This window comes from Schistocerca serialis, chromosome 2 (assembly GCF_023864345.2).
Source record: "Schistocerca serialis cubense isolate TAMUIC-IGC-003099 chromosome 2, iqSchSeri2.2, whole genome shotgun sequence".
Classification (NCBI taxonomy): Eukaryota; Metazoa; Arthropoda; class Insecta; order Orthoptera; family Acrididae; genus Schistocerca; species Schistocerca serialis.
Window position 1 is genome coordinate 1,080,687,392 of NC_064639.1, and position 24,893 is coordinate 1,080,712,284.

Sequence of the window (24,893 nt, forward strand, 5' to 3'; positions counted from 1 at the left end):
AACATATTACTTCGTGCCAAACATATTTCATGGAATGACCACAACAAGAAAATTCGAGAAATTGGAGCTAATGTAGAGGCTACTGACAGTCATTCTTCTCATGAGCCATTTCCAAATGGAACAGGGAAGGGGTTTGCAAATGGAACAGGGAAGGGGGGATAGTTAGTGATACCAGAAGTACGCTTCACTATACACTGTTTGGTGGCTTGCGGAGTATGGTGTAGATGTAAATATTATGAAGGGCAGATTTCATGGATATGGAATGTGTCAAGTTATACATTAACAGGCAGAAGTAGTCACTCCCGGGTACTTCAGTAAAGTATTCTAACAACAAATTGTAAGTAGTGGCAACAATTATGGGAATTACTTCTATATTTTTATAAGGGTGATTCAGTTATGTTGTTCATCTCAAATATTTCCAGAACCATTTAAGATATCATAATTTCACCTAGATGAATTGCAAAAAATTTCTCACCAAACAACGTATAATCTGTCAGCTATATCGATAACAGAGATATCAACATTAAATTTGCTTTTTCAAGTGGGACTATAGTAGTTTCTGCTGTGAGTATTGTATGTCTGAAAGACACAAATTCAAAAGCATGTCACTCTTCAAAATCTGATTTCTAGTTCCGGGACTATTACAATATTTAGAACTGTTTATCTGTTTTGAACATGAAATTAATTTCTGTCTTATGCAGACGTTCATGATTTCATAGTGCAATAGGGAAAATGTCATTTTGGTTAAGGAGGAAACAGAATGTGGCAGTGCCACAATATTGGTGAAAAAAGGGCTGAGAGGAAATCTTATCTTTCATTCTGTCTGTGACGTGTTGAGTGGTGGTCAGTTTGGGGGGGGGGGGGGATATTATCTTTCACAAACCAAGAGAAACTGCGAATAAGAAATGTGAAGAGAACAATGTAGTTGTACACAAAAAGATATCCTGACAACAATGAAAATTTAGCAAATTTGCAAAAAAATTATTATTGGTAGGGCACTGGAATACAACACAGAGGATAAATAGCAACTCATAAATGAGAGGAGCAAATGAAATTGATTTTCTGGTTCTGACAGCTGTTACTCATAATCTACATGTTTGCTCCAGAGAAATTACAAGTGCCTCTGGAATAAGTCAGCCCAGCATTTTTCACATTTTACACACAAACAGCTTCCATCCATAGCATTTACCACTTCACCAGCAGATTAACTGGCACGATTACAGAAGACACATGGAGATGTGTTGCTCAGTTCTGATACATCATTCTTTCTTCAGATGAATCTCTTTACTGAGTGAAGTTACTTTTTACAAATAATGGAAAGCTGAAAGTAAACAATATGCGTTATTAGACTCTGAGGATCCACACTGGCTGAGGCACATCACCATCAGAGGGGGTGGAATGAGAACGTTCGATGTGGGGTTATTGGAGACTATGTTATTGGTCCTTATTTCATTGAAGAAACCTTAATGGGTAAAAGAAATGCACAAGTTCTTACCAAAGTGCTACCCCCTTTCCTAGAGAAAGATGTGCATGGTACCAGTATGATGGGTGTCCAAGACTACATTATTGTGGCCAGGAAAGTGCTCAGCCAACTTTTTCCTGTGTGCTGGACAGGACAAGAAGGCATTGTCAGTTCTCTTGCAAGTTCGCCAAACTTGATGTCACTGGTCTTTCTTCTGTGGGGTAAATTCAAAGATGAAATCCAAGCACAAATTCTGACAACCCAAAAGGTTATAAAACGTTACATCATTGTAGTATTTGGAATGATATTAAAGGAATCTTGTAAATAAATCCTGGAGTTCTTTCACAAGCAACTGTAAATGTGTACTCTAGTAGACTGTGGGCATTTCAAACACTTGATGTAAATGGGATTTTAAGGACATGTTTATGACCACAGTATTTTGTGATTTCTTTTTTATTGGTGTTGCTGGTGTAATTTTTCAATGCAAGTATGTATCTTGACATTAAACTCGTAACACAAAGCTATTATTTAAAAATCTTCATACCTTAATTCCCTGTTATGCAGGCAAATCCATTCAGTTTTTGATGTGCACCTTTCTTTCAAGTGTCTCAGTGAAACGAGCAGAACTGTTATGGTAGTTAACTGGTGACTCATCATTAAATACAACATTCTTTGCCTTCCAGTAGGTGTGTTGGTCCAACCATCTGTAGCCAAGTGTGATTGGTATCACATTTAAATTAAACTTTCTCCACTGTTCCGTTGCAAATAGATCCCCTAGCTGCGTCAGTCTGGTGCACCCCATCAGCCTGGTGTGGCAGTTCCGCATAACAGTACAAACTTCTACATATGATAGTAATTGGTTTCAAGTTCAAAACAGGTAAAGTGTAAGATCTAAATATTGTAATTTCACTGAAACTGTTAATCATATTTTGAATAGTGAAACACCATTGAATTCAACGCTTCTAGAACTATGTTACTAACGACAGAAATCATTATAGATCCATTGGAAAAAAATGAATGTGGTACCAACCCCTCCATAATTATTGTAGCTATGAAAAGAGACTATATGTCATTTAGTGAGGACTTATTCACGATTCATGTGGGTGAAAACAGAATTATGATACCTTAAACGATTAAGTAAATATCTAGATGAGCAGCTTCGCAGAATCGCCCAGCATTTGTGGATTAGGATAAAAACAGCTACTTTGAAAATAGAGATTGCTATTCAGCTGTTGGTTTTATCTAATACTGCAAACAAAGCATTTACTTGACTTTACATAGACCACTGTCAGCTTTCTGTATATTGGCAAAGTCATGATCTGTTTATTGCAGACATTAGAATTATGCAGAGCTTACGCCCCTGAGACCAATTACTTTGAAAAATTGTAAGTTGCCAATGAGGTATGACATATTTTACTTGGTTTTTAAATTTTTGAGGATTTTGTTTTCTGTTAGATGTCTACAGGTATCCTATTGTAGACTTTTGTGCCATAATATAATTGTGGTCATTAAAATTGCAGCACTGGGAAGTGTAGCAAATGATGAAATTTTGCTTATTGTGCATATACAGAATAGTGGGAAGAATACATGCTTAAATTTGTTGGTGATTCGGTGGTAGGCAGAGTGCGAAATTTAGTGCACAGAGCTGCCACCTCAGAGAGCAACAATGATTCTCACCTGGCTGAGCTTCAATTCAAACTGAACTTAGATGACAGATTTGGGTATGTCAATTCCCTGCTGCTCCAAATCCATGTCAATAGTACAACAATTGTAATGGTCAATGATTGGTGGTGTCCCGGTCTCTCAGCAACTGACGATAAAATATTTTTATAGTGGATAACAGATCTTGAGAATGAGAATGTGGTGGCTAGGAAAAGTGAAAAAGCCTCTCTATCATAACAGTATGATCAGCCTGTGGTCTTGCATTATTGTGCTGAAAGACAATTTAATGGAGACTGTGAAGAGAAAACAGCAACTGGCCGTAAAACACCATAAATATAATGCCTGATTTCCAAGCTGTGCAAATGAGAGCCAATGGCACCTCACAGCATTACATCAGGTGCTGTGTCCTTACGATGACAACGAATGCAATCGAGCAACATTTGTTTTCCTGAGCCTGCACACTGGGATATGTTCCTTATGATTCTATATGCAGAGCCAAGAATCATCTGAAAAGGCAACTTCAGTGTTGGCGTTATGTGCACTACTGTGAGAGTATCTCTGCTGTCGTGTTGAGGGAAGCCATCACAATGCTGACAGCTTGTGATGCTCCAGATGCTGTCACACTGTCCACATGAATACTTGTCTTCCTGCTAACAATTCCATTTCTGTACTCAGTGCATGGGAAGTGGCTATAGGATCCTCTATGGCCCACCAAACAATAACCCTGTCCTCCGGCAGTAGTTGTACAGGGCAGTTGAGATATGGCATTAAGTTGAATGTGGTCCTCCTGAACCCACCAGTTCCATATTTAAATCACATTCATAGTATGCCAACCAACATGAGCATCAATATGGTGGAATGATAAACAGCAGTCTCAATACGCCACGGTCCTAATGCTGTCGGATTCTGATACAAGCTGTACCCGAATCGGAGTAACAAATTGACTGACAGCTCAATGTTTATGGGACAGTTAGCATATCAACAACCAATTAGAACATGAGGTTGATCACTCCTCCTGTTGTGTGCACCAGTGCAGACGACAGTCGCAGTCTTGTAACATAATTGTTGTGATATATTCTTATATGCTTTGTTTCTCAGTGTGGTATGTTTCTTTTATGAAGTGTGTGAAGTTAACTGTGAAATTGCTTAGGAAAGTGATGAACCTAATTTGATCCTACAAAGAAAACTCAATACTGTACATTTACGGGGAACTTATGAATGTGTTCAGTACGGAATTGCATAGCTGCTGCTACTGGAGCCATATTGTGCATCATCTCCAAGTAAATAACACAACCTACATCCTTCTGAATCTGCTTAGTGTATTCAGCTCTTGGCCTCCCTCTACAATTTTTGCCCTCCACGCTTTCCTCCAATACTAAATTGGTGATCCCTTGAAGCCTCGGAACATGTCCTACCAACTGATCCTTTGTTCTAGTCACATTGTGCCACAAATTCCTCTTTTCTGCAGTTTTATTCAGTACGTCCTCATTAGTTACGTGATCTACCCATCTAATCTGAGCATTCTTCTGTAGCATCACATTTCAAAAGCTTCTATCCTCTTCTTGTCTAAACTATTTATCGTCCATGTTTCACTTCCATACATGGCTACACTCCATACAAAAACTTTCCGGAAATACTTCTTGATACTTGAATCTGTACTGGTTGTTAAGAAAATTTCTCTTCTTCAGAAACGCTTTCCTTGCCATCACCAGTCTACATTTTATATCCTCTCTACTTTGACCCTCATCAGTTATTTTGATCCTCAAATAGCAAAACTCCTTTACTACTTTAAGTGTCTCATTTCCTAATCTAATTCCCTCAGCATCACCCGACTTAATTCGACTACATTCCATTATCCCCATTTTGCTTTTTTTGATGTTCATCTTATATCCTCCTCTCAAGACACTGTCCGTTCTGGTCAACTGTTCTTCTGAGTCCTTTGCTGTCTCTGACAGAATTACAATGTCATCGGCAAACCTCATGGTTTTTATTTCTTCTCCCTGCATTTTAATTCCTACTCCAATTTTTTTCTTTTGTTTCCATTACTGCTTGCTCAATATACAGATTGAATAGCATTGGGGATAGGCTGCAACCTTGTCTCACTCCCTTCTCAACCACTGCTTCCCTTTCATGCCCCTTGACTCATAACTGCCATCTGCTTCTGTACAAATTGTAAAGAGCCTTTCACCTCCTGATTTTAAGCCTTGCTGCCACCTTCAGAATTTGAAAGAGAGTATTCCTGCCAACAATGTCAAAAGCTTTCTCTATGTCTACAAATGCTATAAACATAGATTTGCCCTTCCCTAACCTATCTTCTAAGATAAGTCATAGGGTCGGTATTGTATGTTCCTATATTTCTACGGAATCCAAACTGATCTTCCCTGAGGTCGGCTTCCACCAGTTTTTCCATTCACCAGTAAAGAATTCGTTGTAGTATTTAAACCATGACTTATAACTGATAATTCAGTAATTTTCACACCTGTCAACACCTGCTTTCTTTGAAATTGAATTATTATATTCTTCTTTAAGTCTGAGGGTATTTCACGTGTCCCAAACATCTTGCTCACCAGATGGAAGAGTTTTGTCATGGTTGGCTCTCCCAAGGCTTTCAGTAGTTGTAACAGAATGTTGTTTATTCCTGGGGCCTCATTTTGACTTAGGTTTTTCAAGTGCTCTGTCGAATCCTTGACTCAGTATCATATATCGCATCTCATCTTCATCTACATCACCTTCCCTTTCCAAAATATTGCCCTCAAGTACATCAGCCTTCCTTTCTTTGCTTAGGACTGGTTTTCCATTTGAGCTCTTGATATTCATACAGGTGGTTCTCTTTTCTCCAAAGGTCTCTTCAATTTTCCTGTACGCAGTATCTATCTTACCCCTAGTGTTATATCATTCTACATCCTTACATTTGTCCTCTAAGCATTCGCACTCTGCCATTTTGCGCTTCCTGTCGATCTCATTTTTGAGACGTTAGTACTACTCCTCGCCTCCTTCATTTACTGCTTTTTTATACTTTTCCTTTCATCAGTTAAATTCAATATCTCTTGTGTTACACAAGGATTTCTACTAGCCCTTGTCTTTTTACCTACTTGATCCTCTGCTGCCTTCACTATTTCATCTCTCAAAGCTACCCATTCTTCTTCTGCTGTACTCCTTATGCCTGTTCTTGTCAATCGTTACCTAATGCTCCCTCTGAAACTCTCTACAACCTCTGGTTCTTTCATTTATGCGGGTCACATTCCTTAAATTCCTACTTTTTTGCTGTGTCTTCAGTATTAATCTGCAGTGCATAACCAATAAATTGTGGTCCGAGTCCACATCTGCCCCTGGAAATGTCTTACAATTTAAAACCTGGTACTTAAATCTCATTCTTACCATTATATAATCAATCTGAAATCTTCCAGTGTCTCCAGGTCTCTCCACGTATACAACTTTCTTTCATAATGGATGTTTAGGCATTTCTCTGTCACACACGAGCTTCTCACAAACAAACAACATCCAAATGTGATTTCTGAATTATAAATGTGCTAATCTTTCCCTATACACAAAATGTAGGTGGCATTACTCCTGTCTACTTTCTATGCTTGCACTGAAATTCTAGTTGTTACATATGAAAGGATGTAGTGCACTTGATGCAAATGTGACATTTGTAGCATGTTGTCTTTATAGTGCTACAATTTTAACGGCAATCAGTGTATAAAACTTAATTCTGAACCTTAGATAGACATGCATAGTCTATGTAGAAATTATTTTAACTCTTTAATGAATGAGCACACTGTAAGGAGACAGGAGTGCGTGCACGTGTGTGGGCGCGCGCGCACACGTTTCTCCTACAGCTTAAGAAAGGAATTCCATTCTGAAAGGTAGCAAGGTAAAGCTCTTTCCCTTTTGTGTGTGTATCTGTCGACGACACAGTGCTTCTGCATTTTGGTGAGTCGTCTCTTTTATTTGTTATTCTCAACCAGAACTTTCCGTACATTTTGTAACTCTGTTATTGTATTTGTGAACTGCACGGTCATCATAAATTGATTCACGTTATTAGCCACAAATACCATAAGGGCTTCTTCATTATGTTCAGTTACTAACTTTACAGAATATTTTTTTTTCTGTAAACCTCTGTAGAATAAATACTTTTTTGACTTATCCATCTGGATGTCTAGGAACTAAACACATATACCTTTGACGTGGCATTCGACAGGCACAATACATAATGAGACCTAAATGTGTGTGTGTACAGTAGTCAGTGTTGCAATCTGTTGTTAGATATCTTCTTGATCGTTATTGATGTCACATGGAGCAATCTACTGTCACTTCTTTTACAGTATCTCTTCCTCATTATGTCACTGTTGCTGGACATACAGAGCACCCATCAGTTTGATAGATTACCTTGCTGTTCCAAAGCAGTTTTCAGCTGTTACCCTGACAGTGACACACCGTTCAAAAGCATTTGGCGAAGAAAACTGGCTGAAGACCCAAGTATTTTTTATACCCATACAAAAGCAGGAAATTAAAATAATATGCAAGCAGTTCATCTCAGACTGAGGCTTGTTTACAATATGCTTTATCATCCTACTGTTACCTTCAGGTTTTGCTTCTCACAACAAAGTTATACTGGCAATATTCTGGACATCAACTGTAGGTCGTGTATTCTAACTCGTCACACTTCACCATGTTGGACATGATGTTCAGGACTTTGTGGGCAACAATATGAACTTGAGTACGCAGGACTCATGTTTGACTCTTGCAGAGCTCACATTTGTTGCCTGTTTATACTTGTTTTCTTTTTCATTGCTATTACACAAATCTCTTTGAAATTACAGAAATTTTCAATTGTCACCTTCACTTTCTGAAGACATTAACTTTTGGTAACTTTTTGCACTGCCTAATTCTTCAAGACAACTGATAGTGAGAAATATTCATGTGCTAATGCAGTAAGAAATTCAAATTTCACACTATACTACTACTTTCTTTTCACAGAATTTTCACTTTCTTTTCTAACAAAACACAATTTTTAACTTCATTGTTACATTTATTTTCATTAATTGCAACACACCTGTTTTGTTGCCGTTTCAAGTAATGGAGAACTATGACAGATCCAGTGAAAATAAAACACATATTGCAGATAGTGTAAAGGCTCACTTCTATTTAGTCATGCCAGTATGTAGTTGCTTCATCGCGTTTTGTATATACATGTAGAAGTGTAGCTGAAATGAACGTAAGCTAGAACAAAAACACACACACACACACACACACACACACACACACACACACTCTCTCTCTCTCTCTCTCTCTCTCTCTCTCTCTCTCTCTCTCTTATACACTGTGTTTCCGGGTACTGGATCCGACTGTCAGGTGCTTGTGTGTGTGTTTTCTACTTCTGAAAAAGGATTTTGTCCAGAAGTGAGCAGCACTGCAGCCTTCCCGTATTGCAGTGTATTATACTGTAGAGTTTATAAAGACCAAATCCGAATGTACAATAACATGAACTGCATATTTAGTAGGCCATTGTGTTATATAGTGCTGGCTGCTTAATTTACCATCATACTCAGAGAAAATAAATGTATGTGCATTGTCTGGCATTTTCAGTTCAAGATTTTGAGTATTGAAATTTTTGTATCAGTGAGATTTTATAAATACCCATATCTGTTTGCTGACAGTCATTTTCAAATCTGTTCTCAAGAACTCCTAAATGTTTTAAATACTTTTTTAAAGGAAAGTTCCCCCTTTGCCTTTTCCAGTTCAGAAAAACTGCTTATAAAAATGAAATTTCCTGAAAATGCGGTTTCACCTGTCACTATAAAATCTATATTAGGAAATCCTCAAAAATGCTCAATTTTTGAAAATGTAATTGGATTGATAAAAAATCTTCATCCGTCATGCTTGATGGTATATTTTTTATCTGTCTGATTACATTATATTAGTAATTCCTGTGTGACTGTTCACTTTTCTACTTGTAGTGTAGAGCAATTAAAAAGATTTATGTCCACAGCTAAATTTGCAAGGGAAACGAAAATACAAGCATGCTGAGTTGTTGTGAGATTTATCAACTGACCCCTCTGTAATTAAGCACAAGTTCACCCCCAACCCCCAGTATCTCTGTTACTTTTGGAATCGTAAAAACTTGTCATCTGTGAAAGTAACAAGCAATGTCATTTTGTGACAACTGGGCAAACCAATGTAAGTAACAAAAGTGTGTATGAAAATTGCATTTGTGGTTTTTATGTCTTAGAGAGGAGAAAAAAGAAATTGCATCTACATATACCTATTGTGTGAGGTCTACTACCTACTAACACATTTATATTAAAAAGAATACACCATCAGTGATGTACACATTCTGGCAATAAAAAAGTGTTCTGCATGAAATACAACTTTGTATGAGTTAGTCATCCCACACTGCCTTTGGAGACAACTTGTAACCACACATTTTCAGATGTGTTATAAATGTGAGTTGTTCTTTTAAACTGACACTATATTTGTGTAGCAAAAAAGCAATTTTTTCAGTCACTTACATTTTTCTTCCTTTCCTCTTTAACATGCTTTTCACACCAGTTACATACAAGTTTAAGTAGAATGTGCCATGATGTTCTGTATTGTTGAAGTGGGAAGGAGAGGAAATAGGAATGTGGGTGGTAACAAATATTTTTTAAAAAAAGTAACAAGCAGTTTTCCCATTATGCTTGTATTTCCATCGAACGGAGCTACACGAGATTTATCACAAAATTTTAAGGCACTTTCTCAGTGCAACAATGAATGATATCGCAAGATGATCAATGACGTTCCTCATAGGGAGTTTCCTTTAACAATGTAATTGGCACAGCGCTGCCTTTTTCTTGCACAGTTACTTGATATGGCATAGTGTTGCCTTGACATGACAGCTTGGTCTGGAATGTGTTCTTTCCTTCCATGCCTTCATGGCACAGTATGGCACTAGAAGCTCATGCCCACATAGATTTTGCAAAGAATACACACAGAGAGAGAGAGAGGAAAAAAAAAATTGAGGAGACGAGCTACATTTAAGTACTACGACAGTGCCAGGAACACGTTCTGTATACTTTGATTTCACTTAGGTACACAGACTTATAATACTTTGTTAATTATATTTTTGGACGTTTAACAAGGATGTTTCTTATGACATTTTAACAATACATTTTGTTACCTTCTTTGTTACTCATCTATCTATGAGCTACAAAGTTAACACCACTGTCATAAAACTAGGGAAGCATTCTGCAGCTAAGATTATAAGGCACAAATAAGGATGGTTTTCTGATGGTAATTTTTGGATAATTTTATCCTGACAACCAGTTACCAAAACAAACATCACTTGTATAAATAAAATTCCTGTCACATGTAACTTACGCATTATGCAACCTTCGTGCAGTGACAGACAGCATTGGCATTATTGTGCACAATTTACACTTGATAAATGGTTGTCAAAGGTCAACATGGACTTTAAATATAATGTAACTTTTAAACATACAAATATATTTTCTAATTTAACAGAAAACTGACAGGTGGTATCGTATTGCAACACCGCAAATTGTAAAAAAGGAGAAAAAATAACTTTTCAATTTGTAGATCTCAGCTTACAAATGTCTTTCACTATAACTAAAACAAATTGTTGGAGAAAAACTTGAGGGTAAAGTTGTTCATCCAATTACAGGGCAATGCTTATCTTTACATCCCCAGAGGACATTCTATACATCTGCAGTTATGCATTCCATCTAAAAGAAACGACGTTGTTACAGTTGTTCTGAAATAGAGGTATAATACACACGTAATACGAAATGGATCCATCGTACATTTTCTCTGTTCATCTAAAAAATAAACTAATGCTTACGATAACGATTTCGAAACGACGATTACCAGGCAACGATTAAAAAGATGCACCTGATGTAATATATTCATCTATTCTACATTCGAAATTCAACAGACACCGGTAAAGTGATTGCGGGTGGACGAACAGTTATTCGGCAGAATCACGATTACTGAGAAGGAATGAATGCGAGTACATTTACGCTTCGATAGTTTCGAACTTCCAAAAATCTTCGAAGAATCGGAGGGAAGAATACGACTCAAAAAAGAAATCAAATCAAAAAAAGAAAAGAAAAGCCTTCTTTCAAATGCGCGCGCACACACACACACACACACACACACACACACACACACACACACTCTCTCTTCCCTATCACTCCCTTTAGTTAGCCGTTAAGTTTTCTACCTATTTAGGCCCTTATAATTCCACACTTGAGATCAACCATACGAAGTCTGAAGAGTCCTTCCCCCTTTCCTTTCAAAGGAAAAAACTGAACAAAAACAAACAAAAAAACTCTAGTGTATGGCAAACATAAGCAAAGCTTCTATACACAAAAAAAGGAAAAGATTCAACAGAAATACTCTTCCCCAAAATAAGAATAGTCTTGCCACTTCTACTTTTTGTACATTCACCTACTGTGGATGTATCTCTAAAGAATAACTAATTCAGCTTTAGATAGCTGAGATTTTTTTTCTTTTTTTTTTTAACAACTTGCTGCAAAATGTGTAGCGATTGGATTTTGAGACGTATATATATGTGTGTGTGTGTATACATATATATGGATATATTTATATTCGTTCATCACGGATAAAACCCCCCACCCTGCGTCAGCTTTATGTAAACTACACACGTAAGACAGACTACCCCATATGTTTTTCGATCTTCTTTGCATATAATTGGCAATATGCTTTAGACTCCGGTCAACTCAAAATAGCGTAATATTTGCGAGTATTTTTTTTTCTTCTTACAACTTTCCACACTTGGTAATCACAATGGTTTTAGTCGGCTTTCCCGTCTGATCGCCAAATGTGGAAATTTTTTCAACAAGTTCAAGACCTTCAATAACATGCCCAAAGATTCCCGTGAAGCCTCTCATCTCCTGCAAGATGATCCGGAACTGTGATCCAACCATCCCGAGGTTGTCATGACGCTTTTGTGTACGGCGCATTCCCACAGCACCCCGCACAGCTGGGAATTTCGTATCATCAGGCATAAAATAACCGTCCTCAAAAATAGAACGCCCTCCTCTGCCATTGTTGAGCTCAAAATCTCCAGTAATTACAGACTCTCCTTCCCAGCACTGGAAAACAGCACAACCTTTGTAACTCACACCCATTTCCCCTGTACAAAGTACCCCAAAATTTTTCGCCATTTTTGGAGCAGCATCAGGACGAACCTCAATTACAATACGCCCTTGCGGAGTCCCGTTGACATCAATGTTAAAGTAGTAAAGAGGGTACGGTCCAGTCGGGTTACGAACGTTGAGCGGAACAACGGGTTGTGGCGGTGACTGGACCTGGACAGCTACCACTCCCCCATCTTGAGCATATGGAGGTGGTGGCGGAGGTTGCGCATGTGGGGGAAGAGCAGGTGGTGGTTTCCCTGGCCCGGCCTGCTGGGGCGGAGGTGCAGCTACCATAACGTGTTGCGGAGGAGCTGCAACTAGGTGATGCGGTGGGGGCATGGCAGTAGCATTTGGCGGGTGATGTGGGTGGTACTCAACAGTTCCATTCTGCTGTAAATGGTGCTGTTGCTGCTGCTGCTGTTGTTGCTGTTGTTGTTGTTGCTGCTGCTGTTGTTGTTGTTGCTGCTGCTGCTGTTTTGTTAACACATGGCGAGAGTACAGCTGCGACATACAATAATTAGCAAGGAATAGGATAGGGTTATTCTGAGCAGTTGTGGCATGGTGTGCTTGTGGTGGGAGTCGTCCTGACTGTCCTCCAGCTACAACAGCAGGGGGTTCGCCAGAGTGAATGCCTGCCAAGGCCTGCTTCAGCAATCCAAAATCGAACACAACACCTGAATTCCCAATGAGGTCGTCGAGCTGACATTGTAGGTACATTTCGTGGTACTTGCCCTGCAGTCGTTGCTTCTCGAGTGCAAGCGAGGCGTACAGTGCGTGGGCTGCAGCAGGACCGTCTACAGCAGCTAGGCCTCCTCTTGCCTTCGCTAAAGCTTCACGTGCTTCAGCCACCTCTGGTACATGGCTCCAACCTGACTGTAGATCTGTTTCCACATGTGTCTTCAGCGTTACACATGCTTCCAAAACCTTGAGCAAGAAGTCACGCTGTTGCATTGCCAAACGCTGTATTTCACCCAGCATCTTGCTCATAGCATGAAGTTCATTGTGCACCTACATACAAAAGACCATTTCAGTCACACACATACAAACACCAGTAAAGTCTACTTATTGAAATTTCAAAGAATTACTGTACCTCAGTAACAAGCTGATCCTTCGCTTCAGCCTGTGATTTTATTTGATGGCCAGGATGTTCCTGCTGTGTGGCACACGCGCGACACATAGCAGCACAACATGTGTGGCACCAGAGAGCAAGAGGCATTCCATGTGTGTGACAGTTTTCACTTGGAAGAACCTATATTTTGAAAGACAAAACACATGAAACGTATGGCTGATGACAACTGTACTTGTGCAGCATAATTATGAAAGACATGCTGATTTATGTAAACTTACTTCGTAAAGTCTCCTTACCTTGCGATCCTTGTCTGGGGGCTTGTTGCCACCCACAGCATTACTGCCACTACCAGGTCCAATCTTAAGGGCAGTTAAATTCTTTGTTAGTGTCAAGACTGCACCATATGTCTGCAGAGTATCCGCACCCTGCTCGCCAAGTTCAGTTCGTTTCCAGCAGTGAACACAGTAAACCTCACGCCCCTTCATCAGTGCAGTTTGGATACATTTGAGGCAGAAGTAGTGTTTGCAACTTAGGAACTTCGGGCACAAGTCAGAATCATTAAATTTCTGCTTGCAGAACGTGCATAGCGTCAGTTCCTCGAGTTCTGGCACAGCTCCTGGTTCCATCATCTGCAAGTACAAGTTTTATATCAGAATTGGCAAACAGTTTAAGTAATTGAAAACCGATGACAACCATATTTTCATTTGAACTAAATAATATTTCCATCAAATAGCGGATTTGTTAAATATTGTAACGTATATTAAGCAAACTTTAGTAGTTTTGTGCACAGTGTCACCTAAGTTTTGAATGGTTTAAAAACTTTATCGTGATTCTCATATCACGAAGTAACTTATATCTTCAACAGTTCAAGTAACAAATTTCTTTATTTGGCATAAAGGCATCAATGCTAAACTTGAATGACAAAAACAACTATTGGTTCTCTGTTGTTATCAGATGGAAAAAGTCTGCAAGTAAGAAGCCAGCAAAATATAGTTTTTTCGATATATTCTGAAAGATATGTAACCCTGTAAACGTTAATTTCATTTACCAGCGACGGAAAATTCAAATCATGGAACGTCGTAAGAGGGTACATAAAAAGACAAGACATTGTTTCTGTGCGTCACTCGTGTAAACACAACATGTCAGTAAGTGCTTTAACTATTATTATCATGTCTTAACGATGTGTAAACCTCAACAGATTTTTAACAATGAAATTAACTAAAGATTCTATTTAAGCTGATGTTTGGTGATGTATCATACCGTGTTTATCGTTTTGCTGCTTCAGCAAAAAACTAGGATCCGTGAGATGGAATATACGTGAAGTAGCGACCGAGCTACAACGAACAAACGCACTAATCGATGCGTTTTGAGCGACTACGCAATGCTTCCGAAGAACGATAGAGAGGCATTTATAATTTACATTACGAAAAATAGCCGTCACCGGCTTCTATACGTCTCTAACTTCCAACATTATGCCACATCATGATGTTTGCACTGAACCACTTGGCATGGCGGCCGATGTTACTGCTTGAAACGTTCAGCGAATCGTGCGCCATCTATCGACGAATTTCTGTATTATCTCTCTGTTGCCATCTTGCTATTCGAGTTAAAATTGGCGGTTGTTTGAATGTTGTCATTTAACTTAATGTCTATGTTTTACAGGAGAAAGATGGTTATGGTAATGAGGTATCAAGATTGGCTCGTCCTCTTCCGGTCGAATATCTTCTAGTGGATGTGCCAGCGTCCACCCCATTAATTCCTCTGTATACGTTCTACGCCAGTGATGCCATACAAGCTTTTCCCGTTGAAAACAGGTGAGTACTAATATTGGAATTTATTCGCTTTGCGTTCTGACATCGTCGTACCTGCAAATTTCAGTACATTCTAAAAAAATCATTCATTATATTCAAACACTTTATTGGCTCAGTCTTGGCAGTATTACTTAAAAATTGTGCGCGTGCTTACACACACATATGAGGAGCTAGTGTCAAATCTCGATACGTTCATTCGAATATTGAGTGGTTGGCTTATTACATTCTAACACTAATTGCGTATATACCATAACGTTGATGGACTCGACACGCTTTGCAATCACAACAACCCCTCCTTCAAATGAACTATCAGTTGGCAAATTTAAGTTCGTGAAACCGATTGTTTCTTTTCAATGCAAGGTTAAAACGTACTTGCCCGGCGAATAAATCGAAGAAAATTTTCTGGATTGAGATAAGTGTAGGCACAGATTTTGTAGAAGGCGACAGCAACACTGATTTGCGTGTCAATATTCAATAGTCAGATTCTTGAAAGTGTGACCAATATGCCATTAACTTTTTTTTTAAAGTACTACACCGGATCTTCGTTACACCTGCCGGCAGGTTGTATGAGACTTTTAAATAAGATATATATTTAAAATTTAGAAAAGATTGGAGAACTGTTATCTTCATTCGAATCGTCCATACGTTGAATTTCTCTTTACACCACCATCCATCTCCCCTCCTTTTATCCCCAGGCATCGACTCGTGAGAATATTGAAGATTACATACATTAGCAAGCAGGAGAGACATGCATAACGTTTAGATATGAATGTACGGTTTGTAAACATTGACTGTACTGTCTCAGAAATAAGCATAACACTGTAAGAAATTTTTGTGTGTGTGTGTGTGTGTGTGTGTGTGTGTGTGTGTGTGTGTTACATTAGTTGTAGTGATTAAATATGAGAGTTTTGTGAAGATACTCTTCAATATAGGAGTTTTTGCGTAAGCATTTACATCATTTTGAGTAAAAATAGTCATCAAGCCATGATGTACATACATACATACATGCAGGCTGTCATTTGTGTCAGATTAGATTAGATTAGATTAATACTAGTTCCATGGATCATGAATACGATATTTCGTAATGATGTGGAACGAGTCAAATTTTCCAATACATGACATAATTAGGTTAATTTAACAACATACTTAAGTTAATATAACAACTTTATTTTTTGTGTTTTTTTTTTGTTTTTCTTTATTTTTTATTATTTTTTTTTAAATTTATATCTAAAAATTCCTCTATGGAGTAGAAGGAGTTGTCATTCAGAAATTCTTTTAATTTCTTCTTAAATACTTGTTGGTTATCTGTCAGACTTTTGATACTATTTGGTAAGTGACCAAAGACTTTAGTGCCAGTATAATTCACCCCTTTCTGTGCCAAAGTTAGATTTAATCTTGAATAGTGAAGATCATCCTTTCTCCTAGTATTGTAGTTATGCACACTGCTATTACTTTTGAATTGGGTCTGGTTGTTAATAACGAATTTCATAAGAGAGTATATATACTGAGAAGCTACTGTGAATATCCCTAGATCCTTAAATAAATGTCTGCAGGATGATCTTGGGTGGACTCCAGCTATTATTCTGATTACACGCTTTTGTGCAATAAATACTTTATTCCTCAGTGATGAATTACCCCAAAATATGATGCCATATGAAAGCAATGAGTGAAAATAGGCGTAGTGAGCTAATTTACTAAGATGTTTATTACCAAAATTTGCAATGACCCTTATTGCATAAGTAGCTGAACTCAAACGTTTCAGCAGATCATCAATGTGTTTCTCCCAATTTAATCTCTCATCAATGGACACACCTAAAAATTTGGAATATTCTACCTTAGCTATATGCTTCTGATTAAGGTCTATATTTATTAATGGCGTCATACCATTCACTGTACGGAACTGTATGTACTGTGTCTTATCAAAATTCTCTCAGTATTCTGTAAGCTTCACAGTCATTATACTTGTACCTGGTAAGATACTATGAAAAAAATCTGTATGGAAGTTTCCACATTTAGCAGTCACATGTGGTTTTTTTTTTTTTTAATGTAAGGGAACATGTAATATTAAAGCTAAAAATTAATTGATCTGCTTAAAGTGCACATAAATTCTAAAATTTATTATCAAGTTAGATGGCAAAATGGTTATACGGTATGTGAATTCTGTAGGACGTTGATTCAAATACCTACCCAGGCATCCTGATTTGAGTTTTGCATGCTGCTTAAGGAAAATGTGTGGATAGTTCCTTTGAAAAAGATGGGACTGATTTCCTTCTGCTATCCAAATTGTTTCTCCTTGCCCCCCCCCCCCCCCCCTCCCTCGCCAAGTGACCTCATCGTCGACAGGGCATTAAATCATAATCTATCTTTCAACATTGATTACTTTTTTAAAAGATTATCGAATAAACAAGGAAGCACAAGGTAGATCACCAGTGGGATACTTTTTTTTAAGACCAATAATGCTTTTTTGAGGATTTTTGAGAATTCCATGATTACCAAAAAGCTCAAGACAGTGCCCAGAAGGTGACAGCACACACACATACACACACACTGTTTTAGACATTAAGTTAATTCTTTGAGCTTCCTGCCTTTCTCTTTGGCGTTTTGCTATTCTGTTGTGGGGCACCCGCCAGGGTAGCCGAGAGTGCCGATGCGCTGCTTCCTGGACACTGGTAGGTGCGCCGGCCTAGATCGCATCCCCGCCGGCGGATTAGCGACTAGGGCTGGTATGCTGGCCAGCCTGGGTGGTTTTCAGGCAGTTTTCCACGTCCTGCTAGATGAATACCGGGCTAGTCCCCACGTTCCACCTCAGTTACACGGCTCACAGGCATTTGCAAACGTTCACTAAATGCAGACAGCTAGGATGCTCTAATTCTGTCCTGGGTAGTGGTGGCAGGAAGGCATCTGGCCACCATCTGCAACTAACGCTGCCAAATGCGTACTAACATGGCCGACTCCGCATTGAAGTGGGGTATGAGCGTGTCATAAAAAAGAACTATTTTTATTTAAAATAAGCCATTTACATTTATTCTGCTGCAGTTGTAAGAGCTTTTTACTGTAATAAGGAGAAGTTATGAAAGTTGCTAAGACCAATTTGGTCTCTAACGAGTGTAACTTCTCTTGGGTTTGCAAGTCATGATTTTAGAATTTCATATCCATAAACTAAAGAAGTCTTATAATTAGAAAACCAGGATGATACAAGTTGTAAGCATTCAGTACCAAAATCAGCCAACTTAACTTCAAGCTCTCGCTGTATAACTTTGTGTAATTATTCACCATGAAATGCATTTAATTGTTGTTGTGATACAACAGCGTTCCTGTGTGCAACAAACGTGTAATCACCTATGTTGTTGTCTTACCAGTGAACTGATGTGAAGAACGCTATCGTCTCTCTCTCTCTCTCTCTCTCTCTCTCTCTCTCTCTCTCTCTATTTCTTTAAATAGTCACTTTGTGTATATTTACCAAAATAGAGTTTAATTTATTATTGTTTTCCTTCCATAGGCTGGTTGATGGTCACATCCAGGATTTCAACACATTAAGCAACTACCTACAACAGTTCTCACCAGATCAGTTTCTAAATGCAGTCTCTGATTTTCATTTCTTGTTGTACATTTCAACAATGGATATGCTGCCAATGAAGGTAATATCTTCCTACAATATTTAGTAAAATCAGGTGTGATTTTTTTTTTTTATTTTTTTTATGTAATGTAATGTAGCATGTGTGATAGTCAAGTTTTCAAATTAAAAAAGGAATTAGTAAGCTTAAAGTGAACATTAATAAAAAATGATTACCAAACAATGTAGCACACTTTCAAAATGTGATGTTTATTTATATATATATTGACAGCAGTACTTTTCTGTGTGTAATTAGCTGAAGTTCAAAGAACTCTGATAGGCTCTCATGCTAGGTTATAAACTGTATGCTAGGGGTTGGCTCTGCTGTAGCTGATAGACATGTGTATACATTTCAGTATAATGGTATATGTCATACGTCCAGGTAACATGTACATTTTAATCTAATCCTAAGAGCCTCCACCCACCCCCACCCCTCCACCAGGCATTTGCGATTACAAAAGGGCGTTACTTCATACAATACAGTTTTGGATCTTATTTGTATTCCACTTTATTCTTCTGCTGTAGGATTCCTATTCAGACTCTAGTCATCCTACTAAGGTAATTTAAAGAATGGGCTTTATCTAGAAAACAGGCACACACTTCACAAATAAATGGGATGTTTGTCCTGGCAAAAACTATTACTTCTCCAGCATTGTGCTTCCATTACAAGTTTGGAACTGATTTAGAGTCCGCAGCTTGTGGTCTAGTGGCTAGCCTTGCTGCCTCTGGATCATTGGGTCCCGGGGTCGATTCACGGCCGGGTTGAGGATTTTCTCTGCACGAGGACTGGGTGTTTGTGTTGTCTTCATCATCATTCCTGACAGTGACTAGATTGGACTGTGAAAAAATTGGGACTTTGTACGGGCGGTGATGACTGGACAGTTGAGTGCCCCACACACCAATCATCATCATCATCACTGTTTTAGAGTCAGAGAAAATATATGTTTTAATCTGTAGTTGCATTTTTAAATTATTATTATCTGCCTATACTGGCAACCAATTTCAGTACACAGTACTATCCTCAGGCCGTCGTATGATCAGAAAATTCCTGTATATAGTTAGAATAATAATGCAAGAAAAATATGCAAAATATTTGTTCTCTTTAATAGTAAACATAAGGTTTACAGTGCAATCTTAAAATATGCAGGTAGATCCTTACCCCTGGTGTAAAGTTGTCATGCTTGCTTCCAAAGTGGATGTGTCAAATATTAAAAAGTAAAGGCCAAAGTTGAGTTTCAGACAGATGCAGATTGTGGCCAGCAGTGATAATAGAGTCCCCTACGTACAGAATTTCAGAACATTTGCATAAAATACGAAATTAACAAATTACATAATAAAACGGCCTCCAAGTAATAAAATTTTGAAGTCAAAATAATATATTATCTATTTAGCCATTTGTACATTTACCATTTGTATACAGTTTATGTCACTATAAAACATCAATGTGACAATGAATCTTTTAATTGATGACGTATGACATGGTGTGGAGAAGGTGCAATGCAGTGTCACCGAGAGCCCCAGTGTACACATAGACGCTGCTTGGATAAACGTGAAACTGGAGATGCAGCCAAAGATTGTCAGCTGATGGTTGCAGAGTAATGCATAACAACACTGTCCCACTATTTCCTCTTAATGCTTGAATCTTCTCAATAAGAATAATTATGGTTTCTAATATTATTATAATGACGACACTTATTCGATTAAAAGATTCATGGTCGGTTCAGTGTTTTATAATGATGTAAAGTATATACAAATTATAAATGTGAGCATGGTTACATAAGTTTTCTATTTTGATTTTAATGTTTTATTACTATGAGGACTGCTTTATTCTTTGTTTTATTAAGTATTTTCTTAATTTTATATTTTACGCTGATTTCGTTTTTTACGTATCTGGGCTGTTTCTCAAGAAGTAAAAATTGATACTCTGTACTCAAGGGGCTCTCTTATCATTGCTGGCTGCAATCTGCATCTATTTGGAGCTCAACTTTCACCTTTACTTGTAGTATTTGACACACTAACTTGGGAAGTAAGCATATCAGCTAGGAGTAAGGGGCTAACCATACGTTTTATGGTTGCACCCTGTACCATGTGTTTGCTGCCATAGAGAACAAATATTTTGTCATTTTTTTTCTATTTACTGGAATTTTCTGATCATACAATGGCTTAAGGATGGTACTGTTTGCGAAAAGTGGTTGCCAGTACGGGGAAAAAAGGTGATCTTTTTTCTAATCATGTTGGTGCTGTTCCAACCAACATTATAATGGAAATATGTTTTACAGTGACAACTTGTTAATTAAATAGTGTCATAGAGCTGTCAATAGTTCTTTTGGTACTTATATGCTTATTGGAAGCAGGAGTAATTGTAAAGATGATCCCAGTTTAAAATTACCTTCTGTTACAGATCAACTAGCACCTTTCTGCAAGCATGACTATGCTTTCTTGTTATTGTAAAGGAATTGTGCCCATTTTTCAGTCATACTTTTGAGTGAAGGTTCAAATTGTGTTAGCACATGCAGCATGCCCCCAGCATTATATATCCCACCACCACCACCAAAAGGGCTCACCACTCCTTGGCAAGTACATGCTTGGCTACCATGGGGCCCCAGCCTTTGCAGCACTACTTCCTCTTTCTGTGCTGCAAACCTACACTTGGTCTATCTCTTACCTCCACTGACACTACATAGGATGGTCCTTTTCGTGCAGACCCTGCCTGGACTTGGTTCACAATTTTGGTCTTGAGATTTCCAGTTTCACTCCCGGTGCTATCATTCACCTTCCATTAAAGATTATATGGTCCCCATTATTGGGTGTGACCTTCCATCTTTTCCAAATTTTACAGAAGTGTGCATTTCAGGCTGGGAAGGTCATCCACTGTGATGTATACTCCGCCTCTGTGCTCTGGCATCCTTCCTTCCTGTTGTCATGTTACACCCAAAATCCAGCACCATAGCCATCCTATTTTTTGTGTGTGTGTGTGTGGGGGGGGGGGGGGGGGTTGTTGTTGAATACTTGCGCAATGGTAGCCCCTGAGCATGCAGGGATCACACTGTTGGATCACACTGTTGGCGTCTACACTGCACAGTCCCCATGTATGTCGTGCAGTATTTGCCTGTGATGACTGGCGCATAGAGACTCCCGGCAATGGATTACTGACCAGGTAGCTGTAGCTGGGTGGCTCCCACAGAGAGAGTCCCTGTTCAGAATGGGTGACAGTATGGCAGATAATTCCCACATGAAGTGACTTAAAAACTTTCTCCAGCTGGTGACCACGTGGCCTCGGCAGTCTCTTCAAATGGCAGTGCATCATATGGTGCAACAAAGTACGATCCCTTCCCTGGCCACGCTGTGGGAGGAAAAAGGGAAATTAAGATTGCTTCTGAAGGCCTTCATCTTGACTTTCAAGGCCTTAGGAGGTCAAGGTGGTCTATCGGTGTGATGTGGAACCGTATCTTCCTCCTCCTATGAGATGCTTCAGATGTATGAAGTTCAGTCATACGTCTTCCTGTTGCAGGGATTGTGGACATCCACAGCACACAAATGTTCCTTGTGCCCCTCCCCCCACAACTCCCAGCTCGCCAGATTGCTCCATTTTAAGTGTGAGAAGAAAATCTAGGAGTATTAGGCCCTAGACAAGCTCACATATCAAGAGGCCAGAAAAAAGTATGAGCATCTTAATCCCATAGAAATGACACAATCTCACGCTACAACCACAATGTCATTGCCTTCTCTGTCGACGGTGCTTTCCTCTGTTGCACCTCTTACAGCAGGCTCTCAGAGCAGACTGCTAATAGCTACCACCCAGGCAGTTGGGGCCCTTATGCTACTTCCACTGCACCCACTTCAAGAGCATTGGCTCTCCACCTGCTGGGTACACCAGTCCCTATCCCCCCAGCCAGAGGCACCTTGCCCTCCTCCGATTTCCCTAACTAGGAAGAGGTCTCTCGGTACTCTTCCTTCCACAGTTCCTGCTGGCTCACAGCCGGATGCCCGCCAGTCGCTGAAGGAACCACAGGCTGCTGGCTATCGGACTTCTTGTTCTTCCTCCTGACTGAGCGAGGTGGCGCAGTGGTTAGCACACTGGCCTTGCATTCGGGAGGACGACGGTTCAATCTCGTCTCCGGCCATCCTGATTTAGGTTTTCCGTGATTTCCCTAAATCCTTTCAGGCAAATGCCGGGATCATTCCTTTGAAAGGGCACGGCCGATTTCCTTCCCCGTCCTTCCCTAACCCGAGCTTGCGCTCCGTCTCTAATGACCTCGTTGTCGACGGCACGTTAAACACTAAACACTAATCTCCTCCTCCTCCTCTTGTTCTTCCTCTGTACCCGAAACCAATTCAGAGAAACCTTCCCCAGTCCTCGTCTTCTAAGGAGAAGGACAGAAAGAAGTCCTCTAAGATGTCCTCTAAGATGAATGAAACTCCGGTCACCCCCACACCATCAGACACTGCATGTACTCTTTCTGTGCCCGAGGTGGAGACTCTGGTGGCACCAGATCTCCCCAGGCAGTGTGCAGTAGAAGCACGTGACCCTGAGTCATAACCTCCCCTCCTCCCCTGGTCACTTCATGCACCCACAATCCTCCAGCGTAATTTGAATGCATTTTTCAACCACCTGGCTGAGCTACGGCAGCTTTTAAGCACTTACCCTGCATTCTGTATTGCCATCCAGGAAACGTGGTTGTTTCCACCAACTCTGATTCCTGCCTTTTGTGTTTACTGAGGTTATTTTAAGAATCGCACCAACTGTGAGAGGCTATCAGGTGGAGTTTGTATGTCTGTATGTATGTTTGTGCTGGACTCTATATTATAGTGGCCCTGTACCCCTTTGTTACACCTGTGGAGGCCTTGGCTGTTTGGGTAAGGGCACTTAAAGATTTTACCATCTGTAATATGTATCTCCCTCCCAATGATGTCATGTCCCAGAATGTATTGTCTGCATTACTCTCTCAGCTCCCCCCACCTTTCCTAGTCTTGGGCGACTTCAATGCCCCTAACCCTTTGTGGTGAGGGACAATGATCACTGGCCTTGGTAAAGACATCGAAACTTTGCTGGCATAGCTCAATCTTTGCCTCTTGAACTCTGGTGCCCCCACTTACTTGATTGTGGCACATTGAACTCATTTGGCCATTGATCTCTCCTTTTGAGGCCTGGTCATCTACCATCTACGGCCATTATTACACTATCATATTTCTTTGACAAAGATCTTTGTCATGGCGCTAAAAAGGGTTATTACATTGTTGTCAGATTTAAAGATGATGGACAACAACTTGTTGTTACGCGATGCAGTGCCACAATTGCGTTGTGTGTGCATTTGGTAGAAAGCAGTGGGGAAAAACGGAAACATACATGGGTGAAGCCATGGGTGTTATGTCAAGATAATAAAAGCGTTCAGCAAAATTTGTTATGAGAGCTGCAACTGGAAGACATCAACTCTTATATAAACTACTTAGAAATGGATGAGAGTGCATTTCAGTATTTGCTTCAGTCAAGTGACTTCTCACATTACAAATCAGAATTCTCAATGGAGAATTACTATATATGCAGAAGACAGGCTCACTGTGACACTGCAATTTATCGATACAGGAGTGAGCTACTCTAGTTTACAATAAAGCACTCCAATCCACGGTGCACATAAACCAAAGTAATTCCAGAAATGTATGAAGTGATCTATAAAGCACTGAAGGGGGAATATTTGAAGGTATATAATTGTTTGGTACACTATATTGGCAATAAGAACTATTTTTAATTTTTGAGTAATTTAAGTAATAGAATTAGTGTTTCATCACAGGTGTGGGCAAAGATCCGACACCCCTATGGCTTCAATCCCCTGCAGGTGTATCAAGTATTTCCTTAGATGGTGCTGTTTATACTGATCAAGATGCTGTCACTGAACATTTTACTGAGCATTATGTTCGCGCATCTACGTCTTTGAACTACCACCCTGCCTTTGAGCTCATAAAACAGTGGGTGGACTGAATGCACCCATCTTTTAGCACCCACCACCTGCATCCATACAATGCTAGATTCAGTGAATAGGAACCCTCCAGTGCCCTGGCCCATCGCCCTGATACACCCCCAGGGTCAGACCACATCCACAACCAAATTCTGAAACAT

The 24,893-nt window shown here is 39.4% G+C and overlaps 2 protein-coding genes across 2 annotated transcripts in view; one reads left to right on the forward strand and one right to left on the reverse strand.

Moving 5' to 3' along the window:
• Positions 1-24,893, forward strand: part of LOC126458523 (nuclear protein localization protein 4 homolog) — a 252,649-nt gene that overhangs the window by 223,914 nt on the left and 3,842 nt on the right. Inside the window, exons 9-10 of the mRNA XM_050095626.1 lie at positions 15,017-15,168; positions 18,665-18,803. Of these exons, the coding sequence (XP_049951583.1) occupies positions 15,017-15,168; positions 18,665-18,803 (291 nt within the window). The remainder of the gene's footprint in view (positions 1-15,016; positions 15,169-18,664; positions 18,804-24,893) is intronic.
• LOC126458524 (uncharacterized) lies at positions 9,791-15,016 on the reverse strand. Its single transcript, XM_050095627.1, has 4 exons — positions 14,615-15,016; positions 13,651-13,983; positions 13,376-13,534; positions 9,791-13,293 (listed from the first exon to the last, which is right to left on the reverse strand). Exons 2-4 carry the CDS (start codon positions 13,981-13,983, stop codon positions 11,905-11,907), a joined length of 1,881 nt encoding a protein of 626 aa, XP_049951584.1. The 5' UTR covers positions 14,615-15,016; the 3' UTR covers positions 9,791-11,904.

What these genes read in the sequence shown, in the direction of transcription:
- LOC126458524 (XM_050095627.1), bottom strand. Translation starts at nt 13,983, where the DNA reads ATGATGGAACCAGGAGCTGTGCCAGAACTCGAGGAACTGACGCTATGC. An exon ending in CCCCAGACAAGGATCGCAAG is followed by an intron (nt 13,535 to 13,650) that starts GTAAGGAGACTT and finishes TTCAAAATATAG; the next exon opens with GTTCTTCCAAGTGAAAACTG. An exon ending in AGGATCAGCTTGTTACTGAG is followed by an intron (nt 13,294 to 13,375) that starts GTACAGTAATTC and finishes TTTTGTATGTAG; the next exon opens with GTGCACAATGAACTTCATGC.